Genomic DNA, 18,866 nt, shown 5'->3' with positions numbered 1-18,866 from the left:
TGACTGCAGCCTACTCTAAATCATTACCAGTTCAGGCAGTTCGTCAGTGGAATGCTTTACCCGCTCTTCATAACTTTATATATAATAATATTCATTTTAATCAAGCTATATTATATATGTATGTATATCATTATATATTTGTTTATTTTGTGTAATATTATGTATGTAGTCTGTGTAAGTTTGTATTTATACTATATATTTATTATATATTACATAATATATATTTATGACTATAATTCCCGTATTTGCGAAAAACCTATAATTCTTTTGTAGGTGAGCTACCTTTTTTTTCAGATCCAGCCATTTGAGCTGTGCGTTTTAAGTCTGTAATTCAGTATCTCTTTTATATATTTAGATATTGACATAATCATTTCGTATTAAAATTCACCAAAATCCATATTTGCAAAAGAATGTTTGATTGTTACCTCTTCACAGTTCAGCCAATGACCCGGTCTTCAAGAAGTTTTACATACATACAATGGATTGTCTACGGAAAACGATTTACCTTTACGTGAATTATAAAAAAAAAGGAAAAATCTTTTAAAAAATGCCTACATGTAAAATCAGTAAGACCTTACACTAAGGAAACATTAAAATATTGAGACAGTTATTCAAAAACCCATATACCTACATACCTTGCTACCTACATTTTGCAGAAAACAAAATGCAGAAATCGCACTAAAATTATTTAGAGTGCCTACTCCTGCTTTTTTAATTATCATAATGTCAAAACCAAAAGATTTTCTGTGTCTGAGTGCTATCTGCATTTATTAATAATTACGTCGATTCTATGCCTATAAGTTAAGTGTTACTATCACTGTCAAAATAATGCCAATGTAACGTTGACGTTTAAGTTCAGTCACCGTGTTCGTGTACCAAAATCGTGTACAGTTTTGGTGTAACTCATGATCAGAATTGTTTAATTTTTCAAGTAATATCTTTAGAATTCATTATTAATTTAATGGCAGTGGCTTTAATACGATATAATGACGACCTTACGTGAACGCCAACTTAGTAAGTTTTAATAATAACTAAAATTTATTTCTTACATTGAACGCCCGTATTTAAACTTTGTTTTTTTTTTCACAGATGCATTAAAGCAAATGTTAAACTTAAACCAGCCTTTAACAAAGAGTGTAGCTGCAGAACCCGCATGGAAAGTTCTAATTTATGATAGAGTGGGCCAAGATATAATATCCCCACTTGTCTCAATAAAGGAACTCAGGGAGCTGGGTGTTACCCTTCATGTGTAAGTATTTTGTTTAAAATACTACCCCTTAAATACATTTCCAATGCTTCAAATGTCCCGTACTTGTAAATTTTTCATTTTTACTTATATTTTTCACGTAATAATGCAAGGTCTTTGATAAAGACTTTACTACCTTTCTGTGTCATTAGTATATTTATAATAAGTAAAGTTATTTAAATATATTTGAAAGCATATACAATACAGTGCAAGTACAGAGAGGATTTACTTTTTTATCTACGGTTTATAGGTAGCATTATAAACATATATTAACTATACTAATTTTGAAATTACTTTCAACTATTTCTCAATTTATTCAGTTGATGTCAATTAAATGTGATTTCTACATTATTGTTCTACTGAAGTTGTATCAAACCATATTCTACTTTACATTCATAACAATTCTTGTCTCTTTGTTTGTCTAAATTTATCTCAATATTTATCATTCACTTTCAGTCAACTTCATTCAGATCGTGACACAATACCAGAAGTACCAGCCGTATATTTTTGTGCACCGTCAGAAGAAAATCTGGGCCGGATATGTCAAGACTTAGAAAATGGTATCTATGATCAGTACCATCTCAACTTTATATCACCGATTACAAGGCAAAAGTTGGAGGATTTGGCTGCTTCAGCCATACAATCCAACTCTGCTGTGAATATCCACAAAATCTTTGACCAGTATCTGAATTTCATTTGTTTGGAAGATGACCTGTTCATAATGAAGCATCAACAATCAGATCCATTATCATACTATGGTAAGTGTTCTTTTTTTCAAATCAGAATGGATTTTGGTTTAGTCCTTGTTATATTAGATAGTAGTTGAAAAGGGACCTAAAGCTCTCATTATACTTTAATTTCATATATTTCAGCCATCAACAAAGGTGACACAAAAGATACAGAAATGGAAGCCATCATGGACCACATAGTGGAGGGCCTGTTTTCAGTATTTGTGACATTGGGTGAGTGAAAATATATTTTAGTACAGATAATGAAGTAGGTAAATGCACATTATTGTTGAATTTGTTATATGGCCTTGTGGCAATAAACTTGTTTTCTTATTGGACAATCAAACCTGAAAATATACCATCTGGAAGCAAAAAACAAATTGTAAGCTTCCTATAAGATTTGTACCAATGATCTGTGAGGTAATAAACACGGGACCACGGGGAAACACGGGATTAAGAATTTTAGTAAATTAACAGTCTTCAACTGTTAATTTACTAAAATTCTTAATTTTAATCAAAGGCAACATTCTTTCATGCAAAAATTTCTGGTACTGCACCAATTTGGACAAAACTTTAGGTAATGTAGCATATACATCAGAACACGCGAGTGGTTGTGCATGTGAAACCTTGTACTATCAAATATCATCAACTCGAATATTACATTTGGTTATTTTGTTATCATTTCTTATTATTATTTTGTTATAATTAATTAATAATATTTCAGGTAATGTACCGATAATACGAAGTAGCAAAGGAAATGCCGCGGAAATGGTGGCAAAGAAACTTGACAAGAAGTTACGAGAGAATTTGTGGGATGCTAGAAATAATTTGTTTCATGGCAACTCTGGTCCGGTGGGCGCGTTCAGTTTCACGCGCCCGATGTTGATCCTTCTTGACAGAAATATTGATATGGCAACACCACTGCATCACACTTGGACTTACCAAGCACTCGCCCATGATGTTCTAGATTTATCTCTGAATAGGTAATGATAAGCTTTTCTTGTATGTGGATTCTTTCAGCTACATGATCATGTAGAAATGATCAATGAAACATACTTTTAATTTTCAAGTAATTTCTTTGAGAACTGAGGAGGAACATTGGAAGAATTCTCGCTTTTCCCTCAGGAACGGGATAAAATGTTAAGCATGACCTGTAAACAAACATACCAACTAAAATATAAAATTTTCGTTCTTATTTTGATGGGCGCACCCGATCCCTCATGTACTGCAATGGAGGCTGAAAAATTGACTTGTATTATTTTCTATAGTCTTAAGCTCAAATCTCCAGTATATAGAGAATTTAATAATTTTTACATGTATTAGTTTATCACAATTTCAGAGCAATAGTCCCCGAGAATATTGGGCCAGCAGTTCCAGGTATGAAGCCCAAGACCCGAGTGTGTGACCTAGATTCCAAGGACCCACTGTGGCAGGAACACAAGGGCAGTCCCTTCCCCACAGTTGCCGAGGCCATACAGGAAGATTTAGACAAATATAGGTAAATATTATACATGCAATATTTCAAAATGAGATGAAATCGCACATGGCATGTCCAAAGAGAACTAGAAACATCTGTGTGAGTGTGATTCCAATCCACTTCATAGCATACATACAGTCACGTCTATTTCAAATTAAATGTTATTAAGTCATTATTAAAAAAAAATAGGCGATATAATATGCCAGCTTCCACCCATAAAGGTTCAACCTGTTTGCAAAAACTATATTTGTAAACCACCAGGAGCTCAGAAGCGGAGGTGAAAAAGTTAAAGAGTTCAATGGGTCTGGACGCCGATAGTGATTTGGCTCTCAGTATGGTGAGCGACAACACCCAGCGACTGACCAGCGCCGTCAACTCCCTGCCTCAACTCATGGAGAAAAAACGACTCATTGATATGCACACTACCGTTGCTACAGGTCAGCTACAAGTTTTTACCTATTGAATTAAGAATAATATAAGAAGTGAGAAGTACTGCAAAGTGGGTCGTCGCAACTGATGGCTTTTAACCATCATTATTAGTCACCTTAGCGTTTTTTATATTATTAATATTTGACAGGTTTAATAAAAAATCTTAGAAACACGTGATGTGAATAGACTACCGACTCGTTAAAACAGATTTTGTTATCTTTTTTTCCTTTTAAGATTTTTATAATGTTAACCAAACTAAACTAAAAACATAGGATTTCTCTACTTTGGCGATATTATCGAAATGTTATGAAAAATGCCCGATTTACCTTTTGATGCTCAACTATTTGCATTGAAATTACAGCAATCCTCAACGCAATCAAATCAAGAAGGTTAGATTCCTTCTTCGAACTGGAGGAAAAAATTATGAGCAAAAGCAGTGGTGTGGAAAGCAAAGCAGTTCTGGATCTTATCGCGGATCCTAATGCTGGAACTCCGGAGGATAAAATGCGGCTGTTTATCATTTACTATTTGTGCACGTCGCAGATGCCCGAAGACGAATACAAAAAGTTTGAAGCGGCGCTGTTGGCAGCCGAATGTGATGTTAAACCTATGGCCTATATGCGCCGATGGAAGTAAGTTTCGGTTTTCTTATTGCCTAATACTGCTGAAAGAGAATGATAATTTCGCTCCATTGTTCCACCTGTTTACACGAATCGATTTGACGAATTTGTCACATACTCATAGCAAGAAAAATCGAACTTACAGTTATTTACAAAGAACCCTATATTGTGTTACATTCGCTTCTGCACCCATAGAAAGAAACTACTACAACTCTGTATAGGTAATCTGTGATTATTTGTTGCAGAGGTTTTTCGAAACTGTCCAGCCAATACGAAGGTGGCGGTACTAAAACAGTGTCCATGTTTTCCAAGCTAGTGTCTCAAGGCTCGTCTTTTGTAATGGAAGGGGTCAAAAACTTAGTTGTAAAGAAACACGTAAGTACTTATATAAATTTTTAAAACTACCACGTCTAAGGGAAAGGCTAATAAACTTGGGATTCATCTTGTAAGCCTAAATTTTGTCATTTTACCTTGAGCCGTGTGGTTTTCGGCACCAATACAAAAAAGAATAGGCCCACTCCATCTCGTTCCCATTGATGTCATAATAGGCGACTAAGGGATACGCTCATAAACTTGGGATTCATCTTGTAGGCGATGGGCTAGCAACGTATCACTAATTTGAATCTCAATTCCATCATTAAGCCATACAGCTGAACTTGACCCTTCGCTCTTTCCAAGACTGTTTGTTCCGTCTACCCGACAAGGGATACGTGGACTATATGTGCAGCCTAATATTTATGTTACAGAAACTGCCAGTGAGTCGCGCAGTGGAGGACGCCCTGTGCGTAACTAGCGCGGGCGGCGCGGAGGCGGGCGCGGAGCTGGGCTGGCTGGACCCGCGCGCGGCGCGCACGGACGCCGCCGCCAGGAGCCGCGCCGCCAGGCACCCCCCGCCCACCGACGCCGTGGTGTTCGTGGTGGGCGGAGGGAACTATATCGAGTATCATAACCTCATCGACTTTGCAAAGGTGAGTGATTTCGGTCAGCCGAGAACGGAGTTACACTACGTGCATTGAGTAATCCTTAATACCAAATTTATAAAATTAAAATAAATTAATGACTTGAGTATAATAGTGCGATTAAAGAAATAATTTCTTAATTTCCTTCATCCCTCTGACGTTGGGGTCGTTATGTATATATAAAACTACACATAACCGAGGTTATGATCAATATGAGTAAATACCTAGTCGTCTTAATTGCTTTTTGTTGAATAGTAATTAATCGTGGTTAATGGACTGTGTTTACATTCATTACTTACTCTTCTAATGGGTAGTCTGATTGAACGTAGGTAATCAATCGTTAAGATAGATTGACACTTTAATTGTACTTTTACCACCCTTTAACTGATGCTCTAAACGCATCCTATATTTGTGCGTTCCGTGTGTTTTGCACATGTTTCTCACGAATTTCGTAAGGAGGCTAAGCAAATGGCACATTCCTCTAATGGTGGTAGCGTAGAAGAGACAGGGTTGTGCCAGTTGCTTCGCTTCCCGTGCATATTGTAAAAGTCAATAAAGGGAAAAGCTAATAATTCAATTTGTGAATCTCAATTCCATCATTAAGCCATCCCTCTGAATGTGACCTTTCATCTTTTCGAGAAGCTCTGTCTACCCTTTATGGGATTGAGACCTCAGATATGTATTCATTTAGTTTAATAAATCTGATGTGAATCAGTTTTGAGGAAAAATTATTAACACACCTATTTTTTTCAGCAACAAGCCGCAAGTGGAACTCCAAGGAAGATTATTTATGGCGCCACGACCCTCCCCAACGCCACGCAATTCCTCAAACAATTATCTCTTTTGGGAGAAGAGATTCAGTAACATTCCCGACTGTGTAACATACTATATTTATAATCAAATATATATTATCTGGGTTGTTGATTATCTAATAATGAATGACACTTTTATTTCAACAAGTTGGCATTTTATTTACAATGACATTGAAATATAGCTAACACCTAATAAATCAACTACTTAATAAATTTTGATTGTTTTGAACAAGAAGTATAAAAATCTAAATCACAAGATTAGTATTTAACAGTAATCAGATCTTAACCCAGGAGACAGTATGCAAGTATCTGCGAAAATTTTCAGTTTACATCTCGTACCAATATACAATAGTGTAGTTTAATTGTGTGTCCTGGCAAATAAAATTTATAAGGTTTCACAACATTGATACACTGTTTAGATGATAATATAAAAGAAACTTGTCGAATTTATTTCCCAGCCCTTACACTATTGTGCTTAATTATAACTAAAATGTGTATTTTATACCCCAATTGTCTTGGGAACAGCTTTGATAGGCAACTTAGAACAGACTTAAATTCTGTCACAATGTGAGAAAATTATCATTTTGGAATGTTTCAAAGTAAACTTGCTTTTCTTCAAGCGTCCTAGTATTAGAGCCTTTAATTTAACTGCAAAGGGATCAAATTTAAAAATTAAAAAAATAGTCTACGTGTAAAAGACACAAAGACACTTGGCAAGAAAATTGGTACAATAGTAGAATTTCTCGTTGCTAACCTTCCCAAGATAATCCAGGTATACTTAAACATATTAATATTAATAACCCTCGAAAAATAGCAAATATGTGTGTTACATTACACTTACACTAAACAATAAACAAGTAAACAAAATACATAAGTAGATTATGTGTCAAGGAACTTGAATATCTTATCTCTGTATTAAAAATTGTCAATCAATAAAACTGGCGCGTAAAACTGTCCTCGTGTACAAACATTTAATCTATGCGGGAAAAAAGTGAAACATAAACGCTATCAGCATACAAGAAGAATACGCACCAGTTACAGATATTTGTGTAAATATGTCAAAGTTCAAGGTAAAAGATAATTCTAAAATAAAATCGTCAAACAAAAAATAACCTTATGATACGAATATAAATTTCAATCACCGATCATGATATGGTTTTGGCACAGTAACAAATTCAACTATAAGGCCAACAATAGAAGTTATTTCAGTATTGTAAAGATCTGACTATAGAGATTTAAGTAACACATATAAAATAAGAATATTAAAGCGTTTTCCTCACTGGCAACCTCGAAAAACAATATAAATCTGTATATTTTTGTTAAAGGTGACCTTGAAATATGTAGGTATATTCACTACCAAAATAAATTCTTAGTACGCAATAAATATCCAAATTTGTAAGAGTAAAATACGAATATTAGATATGTTAAAAATGAGAATGCTTTCAGACGATATTGAAGTGCTTTGTTTAGGTAACACACTTTTAGAAGCTATTTCTGAAGTATTTTCCATATAATGGCAAATACCGATTTCAAGAAACCTGTATTATTGATATAAATTTCTTGCAATTTCTTGTTGCCATAATAATCTCGTATAACTTCTTTTGTTGGTCTAAAATGTAATAACAAGTGGTGAAAAAGAGAGCAAACACGATTCGATAACATTACGCTAATAACTGTGTAAATAGGGCAAGACCACAATAACACATCTATATTATGTTTTACAGATATGTTTGTGCAAAACCGAACATATTCAACTGGCACTTACATAATAGACATAATTAAAATACCTAATAAAATGAAATCGTTTGAAGACTTTACAACGTTAATATGATAATTAAACATTGTGCGCAATGAAAATAATTTACCCTAAAGAATAACCATATATTTAAGTATCCGATACAACATAGAATGGGTTGAAACTGCATATTTTTTTAGAACTTGCCCTTTTCAAGTAGGTCACGAAATTGACAGCCAATACTTAGAACTTTAGTGAAACGAGAAAAACATGTTTCGAGTACATTTGTACACATATAATGATCACGTACACGCCTCTTGTATATTGTCAACACATGACGCTGAACTGAACAATTTTGTATTGCTAACTAACACAACGCCGCATCAACAAATAATGCATTATCCCTCTTTATCTTTAATCTGGTATGTATAACAGCTGCAGTTGGCTTAACTTTTAGAGATAGAAACTATTGCCTGATTATGCTTGGGAGGTTATCCACAAAAGAAGTTAGTATTTTTCTAAACTCTTATCAAATTGGTTAAATGAAATCTAAAAGGCATTTATTATGTACCTATCTATTTTTAACCCGCAGTTACTTTTATTGCAGTTTAAGAAACATTTTTTAGTTCAATTGTTAATTAAAATTTAAAGTTGTACCGGATTCTTTTTATATATTTTTTTTTCATAACAACTAATACGAAATAATAAATATAACAGTCATAAACATTCGAATAGTAAAACTTACAAATTAATTGCATTACAAAAAGAAACAATGTATTCATTTAAATAAGATTAAACATGGCACTTAAATATTTATGATTAAGATTCACCGAAACATTTCAATAATATAGCAATAATAAGATAACAAAAGCTACATGACCGTACAAGTACAATAACAGCGCGTTCTTATAAGTACGCAACATGATAAGGGCCACAGAGAAAACTAGTTACACAGATTAAGGCGCATTTAGACGATTATTTAGTAAACATCACTACACTTATAATATTTAAATATTCAAGCAATTTTTTTTTTGCTTTTTAACAATAAAGCACTACTATATGATTAATGAAATATCATTTAACTTTTCAAATAATGCTCCTGTTTTATTTTAGTTGGAAACATATTAAAACTGTAAATAATATTTTTAATTTCCATATTTGTGTTGTCGTGAATTTCTAAGTCTGCGATGTTCATACCGATCTTTTATTATACATTTTAAAATTACTTACATAAGACTTGTCATAATGTTGCCATAGTACATTTCACGGGCGTAGCCAGGGGGAGGGTTCTGGGGGTTTAAACCCCCCCCGAAAAGTTAAGATTAACATCTCATCCATTCCCATTCTTACGCTAAGATAGGTATGTGGTTTGGTTGGATTCTATCACCCGGCCCGCGCTTCGTCACACACAATCGTTTAACCGATCGCATTCGGTAACCTTCGTATATTTTCGTGCCGTTTCGTATCCCACGCGCACGCACTTGTCGTGTCGTGTTCATTTACCAACGATCATCGAGTGAGAGTAGTAAAGCAGAGGACAATAATTTACAGTGACTATTATTAGAGGTTATTTTGTCATTTTTGTGATACGTAAGTAGATTTATAATTTCCACTACTTATTACGTTTAAAATAGCAATACTAATAAAATGAGAATTAATTAATTATTAATTCTCATGGATGGGTGTACTTATTGCTGGTTAGATAAATAAATAGATAGTATTTTTTTATTATTTTAGATTACGAGAAAATGGAGAAAAAGAAAAGAAAAGGCGATAAACTTAAAGGTATGGAGTATTGGAAAAAGTGGTGTGGTTCACCGGCTACCCGTAAACAAGAGAATTTGGGACCAACAACTAGTTTGCATGCTGACAATAAAATTGTGATCACAAGCGAGCCTTCGACTTCATTTACGGTATCCAATGTCGAGACCGAGTCGGTGGTGTCGCCAGCGCCCTGTTTTATACCTACCACTACCGACCCTTCACTTAGCCTAGAACCGACCAGCAGCAGCACCAGCTCATCTGTTACGTCATCTTCACATTCTTCTAAATTGGATGTTGGTTTTTATGCGACTGAAGACAATATCGAGAATGAATATCTAAAGGCCCAAATTTTAAAAGAGCCTTGGACTCCACCTCAAGATTACAAGTTTCCCATTTCTACAAAACGAAATTTGCGCTTTCAAATGAAATGGATGGAAAGATTCCCCTGGTTGGCATATTCTGAGTATAAAAGTGGAGCATATTGTAGAATTTGCGTCGTAATGAGACGTTCGCTTGATGAAGGTAAAGGGGGCCATCAGCGGGTCGGCCAGCTTGTAACCGATCCTTTTTGCAAGTGGAAGAATGCATTAGAAATATTTGAAACTCATGCAAAATCAGGATATCACAAACGAAATTTGGAACTCGCAGATAACTTCCTAAAAGTAATGTCTTCTCAGGTTGTTTCAGTTGATGAGCAGTTGTCTTCTGAAAGAAAAAGACAGCAACAAGAAAATCGAAAAAAACTAATCCCCATCGTAAAAGGAATAATTTTTTGCGGCAAACAAGGTATACCTTTAAGAGGTAAAACTGATTCGGGACGGATTCACGTTACACCGGAGTCTGAACAACCACTTCAGAATGAGGGTAATTTTCGAGCTCTATTGCGGTACGCAGCCGAATCTGGGGATAAAGATCTTTCGGAGCATTTGATCACTTCTCAGAAGAATGCCCTTTACACGAGCCCACAAATCCAAAATGAAATAATTGACATTTGTGGTGAAATTATTCAACACAAGATCATTAACGAAGTAAAGGAAGCTATTTTTTTTTCGATTCTCGCTGACGAGACAACTGACATTGCGCGTATGGAGCAAGTCTCATTGTGCTTGCGATATGTTGATTCAAAAGATGCGAAACAACATAAAGTTAAGGAGATGTTTTTAGAGTATATTCCAACTGTTGACGTGACAGGATCCGGTCTTGCAAATCTTATAATTACAGCTCTGAAAAAGCATGGACTTGATTGTTCTCATGTGGTTGGTCAAGGTTACGATGGAGCTGCAGCTATGAGTGGGTATTTGCACGGTGCCCAAGCATTTATTCGTCAAGACTGTCCTCTTGCTCTTTATGTACATTGTAGTGCACACTCTCTCAATCTCGCTATTGCCGACTCATGTTCTCAAGCAGAAGTACGAAACTGCGTTGGAATCGTACAATCTGTTGGTTCCTACTTTAGACATTCGGCTCAACGCACTGCTGTTCTGAAAGAAAAAATTAGGGATTTGTTACCGGCTGATCATCAAAAAAGCTTGCTTGCAATGTGTGAAACACGGTGGGTTCATAAGCATGAAGCCGTTATAAGATTTAAAGAAATTTATTCAGCGATTGTGCATGCTCTCGAAGAACTCCAATCTAGCCACAATAAAGAAACATCGCAACAAGCCGTCCAAATGCTTAACACACTTCGATCTTCGAATTTTGTTATGTGCCTAGTAATTCTTCAAAAAGTTATGAGCTATACATTGTCGCTGTCAAAGCAACTGCAGACAGTTAACGCAGACCTCATAACAGCATTCAGCCACGTTGATAATGTTATTAATGCTTTGCAACTTTTAAGAGACAAAGTTGACGAAGAGTATCTCCATCTATATGAAGAAGCAAAGGTGTTGCTCGAAGAAAATGGTGGTATACTGCTTATGCCACGTATTGTCGGAAGGCAGCTGAATCGCTCAAATATTCCTGCGTCGGATATATCCACGTATTATAAATTAAATTTATTCATCCCTTTTCTCGACCATACAATACAACAATTGATTGAGAGGTTTATAAAACACCGTAAAGTAGTATCGGCACTATCTTGTGTGTTACCGTCAAATTTTGCGACCAGTTGTGAAATTGAAGAGGCATTTTGTATGTATTCGACAGTGCTGCCCGAAAAATGTTCATCTGTTGTCAAAGCAGAACTTGAAGTGTGGAAAGCAGCCATGACTCTCACATCCCCTATTCCAAAATCAGCTCTGGAATGCTTAGATAACTGCGACCAAAAACTATATCCAAATATTTACACATTGTTGCAAATATTGGCGACCATACCTGTTTCCACTGCTACCCCAGAAAGGACTTTTTCAAGCCTAAGAAGACTTAAAAACTACTTGAGAAACACAACAAGTGAAAACAGATTGAATGGCTTGGCTCTCATGAACATTCACTATATGATAGAAATTGACGCGAATGAAGTAGTGGATATATTTAAAAAGAAAAACAGAAGATTAATTCTGTAATGCGTTTATAAGAGAAAGGCATTTTTTTATATAGTCGATACTGTACCACTGCTCAAAAAAGAACTTCCCAAATTCTCCATTTTCTTATGAATATAAGGATTATTTTATGTACTTTTGGTCTTTTTATTTTCTTGAACCCCCCCCGATACCAAAACCTGACTACGCCCGTGGTACATTTTAACACTTGTTTTGACGTAGCTTTGTTATACCTGCCTTCCTTTGCAATATGATAAAATAAATAAGAATAAATCAATAAACGCACATACATATATGCTTCAACGTGGCTCATACCATACTTAAAGCGACCTTGTTTCATAAACAATATATTTTCATGTGTGGCATGTTAACATTTGTATTTTCCTATATTTTCGAGGTCGTTTACCGTAAGCGATGTCAAAGCCCAAAGGGCATATACCTAATACATCTTAACCCCACAAATAAATGGCAAGCTGAACTGTGGTTTCGCTAAAGTTATACCTACTTCATCTTAATATTGAAACAGTTATGACACAGTCACATGAAATAAGTTCAGCAAAGCAAAGCACGAAAATATCAAATATCTGAAAATTTATAAATAAATTTATACAGGACAGATTACACGTATAGAGTTAACCTCGAAATAAGTTCGAGACTTGTCTTACGAGATACTAACTCAACGGTACTATATGTTTTAATAATAATAAATACTTATATAGATAAACATCCAAGACCCAGGAAAATGACAGAAAGTTCGTTTCCCATAATTCCCTGTCCGGGATTTGAACCCGGGACCTCCGGTGTCACGGACAAGCGCACTACCGCTGCGCCACTGAGGCCGCCAATCTTATCACATTCAACAGAAGAATTGGCATGGCTAAATTAGTTGCGACAACATTTAAATAAGTTATAAACACATATGTTGTTATAAAAATATATAAGTACGGATTATAATAATTCAAAGAAACTTCATTGCCGACAAAATTAATTCAATTTTTTTTTTAACAAAGGAAAAGGAAAATAGCTGAAACAAGTATACAATGTTATTTTGAAAATAATGTTTCTCATATTCATTTGAAAACAAGACCTCTGGTAATTTAGAGTTAAGTATATAAATTGCAATAAACTTAATTTGTGATTAAAATAAAAATTTATTATATTTGCGGAACATCAACATGTCATGTCATGACTTAAATTACCAAAAGGAGCACTACATACATAAAAATCATATTTCGGTATGTTGTCTGTGCACAAAGTTGGTGTGATGAGTGAATTCTTTCACACTTCCTTTAAATATTTTCCTGCTAAGTAAGACAATAAATATAAATTTTTTAACAACTTAGTCCTTACTGTATATTGATTACGGACGGTGATTATTCCAATTCAAATCTAGTCCCAATTTAGTTTGTTTGTGTGTAATATAATAAAACATTCATAAGTAAATACCTATACATAATACTGCCGTGGTATAACTAAAATGCCGTTATCTGAGATCAGGATTTTCACCTTTTTACCAGTAGAATAAGAAAAAAAAATCCCTTTCGATCTGTATATACGACTTTTTGGTACCTTTAAGTCATAAATAGGCGTTCTCATTGATGAATGGCATCAGTTCATATTTTTAATCGCATTTTTGACGTTTTACTTAAATCAAGGATTTGGTAGATAACGGCATTTTAGTTATACCAGGGCAGAATAAAAACCAGTACAAATACATTCCAAAAATAAAATGTCTAGCCTCCTTCTGAAAATTGCGGCAAGTAATTATAGTGGAATGTTTCCAATTTTAATTATTAATACCTATCAAGAATGATAAATAAAAAAGAATCAGAAATTAAAAAGAAGTATTTAAAATCTTATATAAATACTAACTTTGCTACTGATCAAATCCATTTAAAATGTTCATAAAATATTTTTTACACAATTTTTCTGTTCTCATAATAGAATCACTATGAAATTGGAATGTTGAAAACTTGAAAATTTATATCTACACCAATAAATAATGTATGTTTGAAAGGGAATGTTTAAGTATATTTGATAGGACTCATTTATAAGTATGGACTGTAATTTTACAATAAAATTGTATCCATGTTATTGCTTAACATTTATGTGAACCAACTATGCATTTTAAAGGAAAATGATTGCAAGGAACAAAATAATTGAAGAGAGCTGGTAAAAAGAGATATGAAAATACAATGAGATTCAACTATGACTGAACGAAAGGAGGGATAAATGTTACAAATACTAATTTACAGTATTGCGCTAAATCAGTCTTGCAGGTCATCTTTTCTACAGATTTAAGGATGCCTGCAAAATCTACAAAAGCATTATTTCCGGCACTTGGACACAACAATAGTCATTAGGCCTGCATAATGAGTAATAGCAAATTATTTGCGATTACTCTTACACCATCTAAAAACGGTTTAGTTGCAGTCATAGTAGGTAAGGAGTATTTGTTATGTAAACAATTAACAGTGCACTATTTTAACTTCTACTAATTTCTCTAAAACTTGTGATTACCAGACAGGAAGGTTATATTGTATATAGCCTACACTAGGGATATCATATTAGTACATAATACATGATATTTTAATAATTTTTCAAAGAATTACTAGGTCTGTAGTTATGTTCAAGGATTAAAATTATTACTTTGACTATCTTTGCTTTTTGCAACTAGATGGAATTGAATTGTTAAGCAACTCTACTGTGGTATTAAGGTTAATGCATGACTTAAAAATTACTTAGTGTAGCATATTTAACCATAAATTGTAAATATTCATCAACATGTCAATTTTATTAGCTATGAATTTCTCAACAGATCTTATCAATAGGAAGTGATTATCACCATTAGCCTTAGCATTTAGTCAGTATCTTTAATAAAAGAGTTTAACCTACCTATTCAATTTTAGTCAAAAATTTAATATAGTAGGGAATATAGGATTTAAGATGAACAAGGTATTGATCATACCTTAATACATAATCAATGGCAACATTTTTTTTTATCATTTTTAATTCATAATGTCATTCATGAAAGATGAGATTCAGGGTAGATAGAAGAATAATCCTAAAGAACAGGAGTTGTCATTTAAATTTCTTAGGAAAATTTGTATGTATACTTAATAAGAAATGATATAATGACTAGACATGCTGTCTTATTCATAACATTTCGTTGATTTTAAAACATTTATCTAAATAGATTCTATATCAATAAGCAATATTGTGATAATTTTTTTAAAGCGCCGATGTATACATACAATTCATATACAATGTTTAGCAATGACTCAAATCTCGGCTGTGACAATGATTTTAAATTAGTCTGACATGTACGCCATTCTAACAAGTGCCTCAAATGCTGTTGTGTCAATAAGAAGCCAACTTTGTTAAACGGAGTTGACTTGATTCAATCAAGTGTTAAAATATATGCATATACACATATATTAAAAATGCACAGATGGATGGACATACAAAATATCAGTAGATGCCACATTAAAAAAAAAACTGATTTATTAAATTAAGTACCTTTTTGATGTAGGATTTCATTGGAAAGTGGTGGGGTGATAGCAATTACTGCTTATTCTGCACTTGGCGACTTGAGCTGCTACTGTTTAAAGCCATTTTCTGCATTTGCCTGATAACAGTGGTGGCATGGTACGCCTGTTTCCAGCGGGATTTGGCAAAGTTCTTCTTGAGCTGTTCAGAAACAGTTCCGTGTATGTTCTTGTTACTGGCAGCATTTCCTGATATCCATGGATGTGCCAAAGCTTGTCTGAAAAGTTTATGAAACATTTTCCAATTGATGCTAAAGAATAAATCTTATAAATTGAAAAAATCATGTTTTAAGTAGGTGATATGAATGTCTTGTGCTATGTGGTTTTCTGCACTTTAAAATAGGATCACTCCATCTCTCTCTCACAGATGTCCTAAAAGGCGACTAAGGGAATAGGAACATTAACCTAGTCCTAACCTAGTTAGCTTTTACCTTGATTCAATATTCAATAGGTTCCTCTGCATAGTTTGCAGAAGAACTTCATGTAAAAACTGACTGACCCATTGCAGCATCAATAGGTGCATATCAGACTCCAACTCTAACATAAAAAAAAAACCATCCCTGTCAAAATAACATTCAACCTAAGCCCAAAGGTCCACAAAGGACAGCTTGTTATTGACATCTAACAAGCTTTGAAAAGATTATTAAGGACTATCGACTATAGGACTACATATGATCCATACTAATTCTTCTTTTCTCTCTGTCTTTTCGGAATTTGAATTAGAACACAAATAATTTAAGATTTTTATTTTATTACTACAATAATTATGGTGATGAACACAAAACTTGCAAGCACTCATATAAACTACAAAAAATATATCAAATTTTTATACTCACTTGCAGGTATACCTCTTGTCCACATCCACACACATCAAATGTCTGATGAAATCCTTGGCAGAATCACTTATATCATCCCAGTATGGTGAGTCAAACTCAAATTCACCTTTCAATATTTGGGCAAAAAGATTAGCATCATTTTCATCATAGAATGGTGGATATCCACAAAGTAAAATGTATGAAATAACACCTATACTCCAAACATCAACTGCTTTACCATATGGTTTCTGGGCCAACACTTCAGGGGCCACATATCCAGGAGTACCACAAGCAGTAGCCATGATTCCAGAGTCCTCTATCTTAGACAGACCAAAATCACTTATCATTATCTTGCTATCTTCATCAGCACTGTAATATAACAGGTTCTCAGGTTTCAGATCTCTGTGCACCACACCCTGTGAGTGCATGTAATCCACTGCTTCCAAAACTTGCCTTATGAGATTAGATGCGTCTTTTTCAGTGTAAGATCCTTTCTCTACTATACGGTCGAACAATTCACCACCTGTCACTAGTTCCATCACAAGATACACCTTGTTTTTGTCCTCATAAGTCTCCAACAGCTGAACTATGTTTGGGTGGGAAAACATCTTCTTTTCTGTTCCTTCACCTTTGGCTTGCTCGCTGAATCTTTTCAGAACTCTTATTTCATTTTCTAAAGAGTCCTCCTTGCCTTTTAGTGCCTTCTTATCAATAATTTTGCATGCGTACATCTGACCATTATCTTTACTCTCTATTAGACGTACTTCTGAAAAAGCACCCGTTCCTAATAAATCTTTCACGATGTACTTATCCTCAATGGATGGCTGCTTCTCGGAATCCCGACCATCTTTTTTGGATTTCCTACCAAAATCCTTTTTACCAAACAAAGGCATTTTCACACCACACTAGCGTAAGTTGTTTTCCACTACTTAAAATGTATTAATGTCTGCATATGGTAGATAATAATGAGACTAGATGGACAGAATAAAAACGATAATCTAGCTTGCTCGCTCCTTTTCTGTAAAATCTAAACCGAATAAAGTGTACAGGCTGCGCAGGCAGGGCGCACAAGGTCACACGATTTGTCAAACTCAAAATTCATTACTTGTTGCGTTTAGTTTAACATCTTCGCAACTTAGACGTCATTACGAGTTTAGTTTTTACTATTATATTGTGCAATAAAATCGATCCTTAAGGACAATCCATATCGTTCGTGAAACAATACACAAAGATTCAAATAAGAATTGCGTAAGCTCTTAAATTATATTAAAACCTTTTTTTTTACTTAGCTTCATAGATTTAGAATTTACCTTCGTGCTCGGACTTTGCTTGGGCCTTCATATCTCTGTCTTACTTCTTTTAACAAGCATTTTGCCATTGTCTATCGAATAACGATGTGATAAATTTAATCGAATTGAAATAAACTAACACATACATATAAAAACGCGAATGTAATTTTGTTTTATGAAACAGGACTTAGCGAGGTTACTTTTCACGCAGGTTTAGTGGAAGGTGAAAGCTTATAACAAATAAATTTTTACATCAGTACTTATCTAACAAACCGTGGCTTTTGGAGTCTTTTATTTCATTAATTAATAATTTCGCCAGGAGCTCCACCCGTAACAAAAGAAATATCTCTATATACAGATACATATAACATATAATCACGTGTATGCGGGCATATACCCTTGCGGGGTAGACAGAGCGAAGACTGAAAAGTCACGTTCAGCAGCTTGGCTTAATGTTAGAATTGAGATTCAAATAGTAACAGTTTGCTAGCCCATTGCCTTAAAGAGGCATCCCAACTATACATATAAGCTTATCCCTTAGTCGCCTTTTACGACATCCATGGGAAAGAGATATAGTGGTCCCATTATTTTTTATTGGTGCCGGGAACCACACGGCACCTATATGTATATGTTCAGATGGGTACTTTTTATCCCAAAATTACCACGGGAGCGAAGCTCCGGTGCTTACTACTCAAGTCCGTGGCGCAGCTAGTTTGGTTGTACGTAACATTTGTAAATAATTTCTTTCTAAATGAGAATGAAACTGAACATTTTTTTCATTTCTAAGTTAACTTAGTGAAGTTAACGTTGAAATGAAAAAAAAAAAATTAAAATAGACTGCTGGCTAAACATCCATCTTATTCTTACTAGGTACGTAAATATTATAAATATGAGAGTTTATCAGGATAACTGGATGTGTATGCCTATGTTAGGTACTCTTTCACGCAAAAAATATGAAACGGACCTT

General features: G+C 34.4%; 3 protein-coding genes across 3 annotated transcripts; 2 read left to right on the top strand and 1 right to left on the bottom strand.

Moving 5' to 3' along the window:
* Nucleotides 1–848: 848 nt before the first annotated feature.
* Nucleotides 849–7,550, top strand: LOC106132364 (protein sly1 homolog). The gene is made up of 11 exons (XM_013331747.2): nucleotides 849–1,014; nucleotides 1,090–1,249; nucleotides 1,703–2,004; nucleotides 2,119–2,208; nucleotides 2,699–2,957; nucleotides 3,314–3,472; nucleotides 3,713–3,888; nucleotides 4,242–4,512; nucleotides 4,746–4,875; nucleotides 5,247–5,468; nucleotides 6,213–7,550. The coding sequence occupies exons 1-11, from the start codon at nucleotides 987–989 to the stop codon at nucleotides 6,321–6,323; spliced, it is 1,908 nt and encodes a 635-aa protein (XP_013187201.1). The 5' UTR covers nucleotides 849–986; the 3' UTR covers nucleotides 6,324–7,550.
* A 2,204-nt stretch (nucleotides 7,551–9,754) lies between these two features.
* LOC106132365 (52 kDa repressor of the inhibitor of the protein kinase-like) lies at nucleotides 9,755–12,271 on the top strand. The gene has a single exon (XM_060947766.1). It carries the CDS (start codon nucleotides 9,755–9,757, stop codon nucleotides 12,269–12,271), a length of 2,517 nt encoding a protein of 838 aa, XP_060803749.1.
* Nucleotides 12,130–17,676, bottom strand: LOC106132290 (calcium/calmodulin-dependent protein kinase type 1). The gene is made up of 2 exons (XM_013331653.2): nucleotides 16,632–17,676; nucleotides 12,130–16,013 (listed from the first exon to the last, which is right to left on the bottom strand). Exons 1-2 carry the CDS (start codon nucleotides 17,501–17,503, stop codon nucleotides 15,812–15,814), a joined length of 1,074 nt encoding a protein of 357 aa, XP_013187107.1. The 5' UTR covers nucleotides 17,504–17,676; the 3' UTR covers nucleotides 12,130–15,811.
* Between the last annotated feature and the right edge of the window lie 1,190 nt (nucleotides 17,677–18,866).

Source organism: Amyelois transitella, chromosome 14 (genome assembly GCF_032362555.1).
Source record: "Amyelois transitella isolate CPQ chromosome 14, ilAmyTran1.1, whole genome shotgun sequence".
Taxonomy (NCBI): Eukaryota; Metazoa; Arthropoda; class Insecta; order Lepidoptera; family Pyralidae; genus Amyelois; species Amyelois transitella.
The sequence above is the reverse complement of the archived record's forward strand: the minus strand, read 5'-3'. Positions and strand labels throughout refer to the sequence as shown.

Excerpts from the sequence above, each read along its gene's own strand:
- LOC106132290 (XM_013331653.2), bottom strand. The coding sequence starts at position 17,503 with ATGCCTTTGTTTGGTAAAAAGGATTTTGGTAGGAAATCCAAAAAAGAT. Across the intron at positions 16,014-16,631 it reads GACAAGAGGTATACCTGCAA|ACAAGCTTTGGCACATCCAT; the intron begins GTGAGTATAAAA and ends TAAACTTTTCAG.
- LOC106132364 (XM_013331747.2), top strand. The coding sequence starts at position 987 with ATGACGACCTTACGTGAACGCCAACTTA. Across the intron at positions 2,958-3,313 it reads CTAGATTTATCTCTGAATAG|AGCAATAGTCCCCGAGAATA; the intron begins GTAATGATAAGC and ends TCACAATTTCAG. Across the intron at positions 4,876-5,246 it reads ACTTAGTTGTAAAGAAACAC|AAACTGCCAGTGAGTCGCGC; the intron begins GTAAGTACTTAT and ends TTTATGTTACAG.
- LOC106132365 (XM_060947766.1), top strand. The coding sequence starts at position 9,755 with ATGGAGAAAAAGAAAAGAAAAGGCGATAAACTTAAAGGTATGGAGTAT.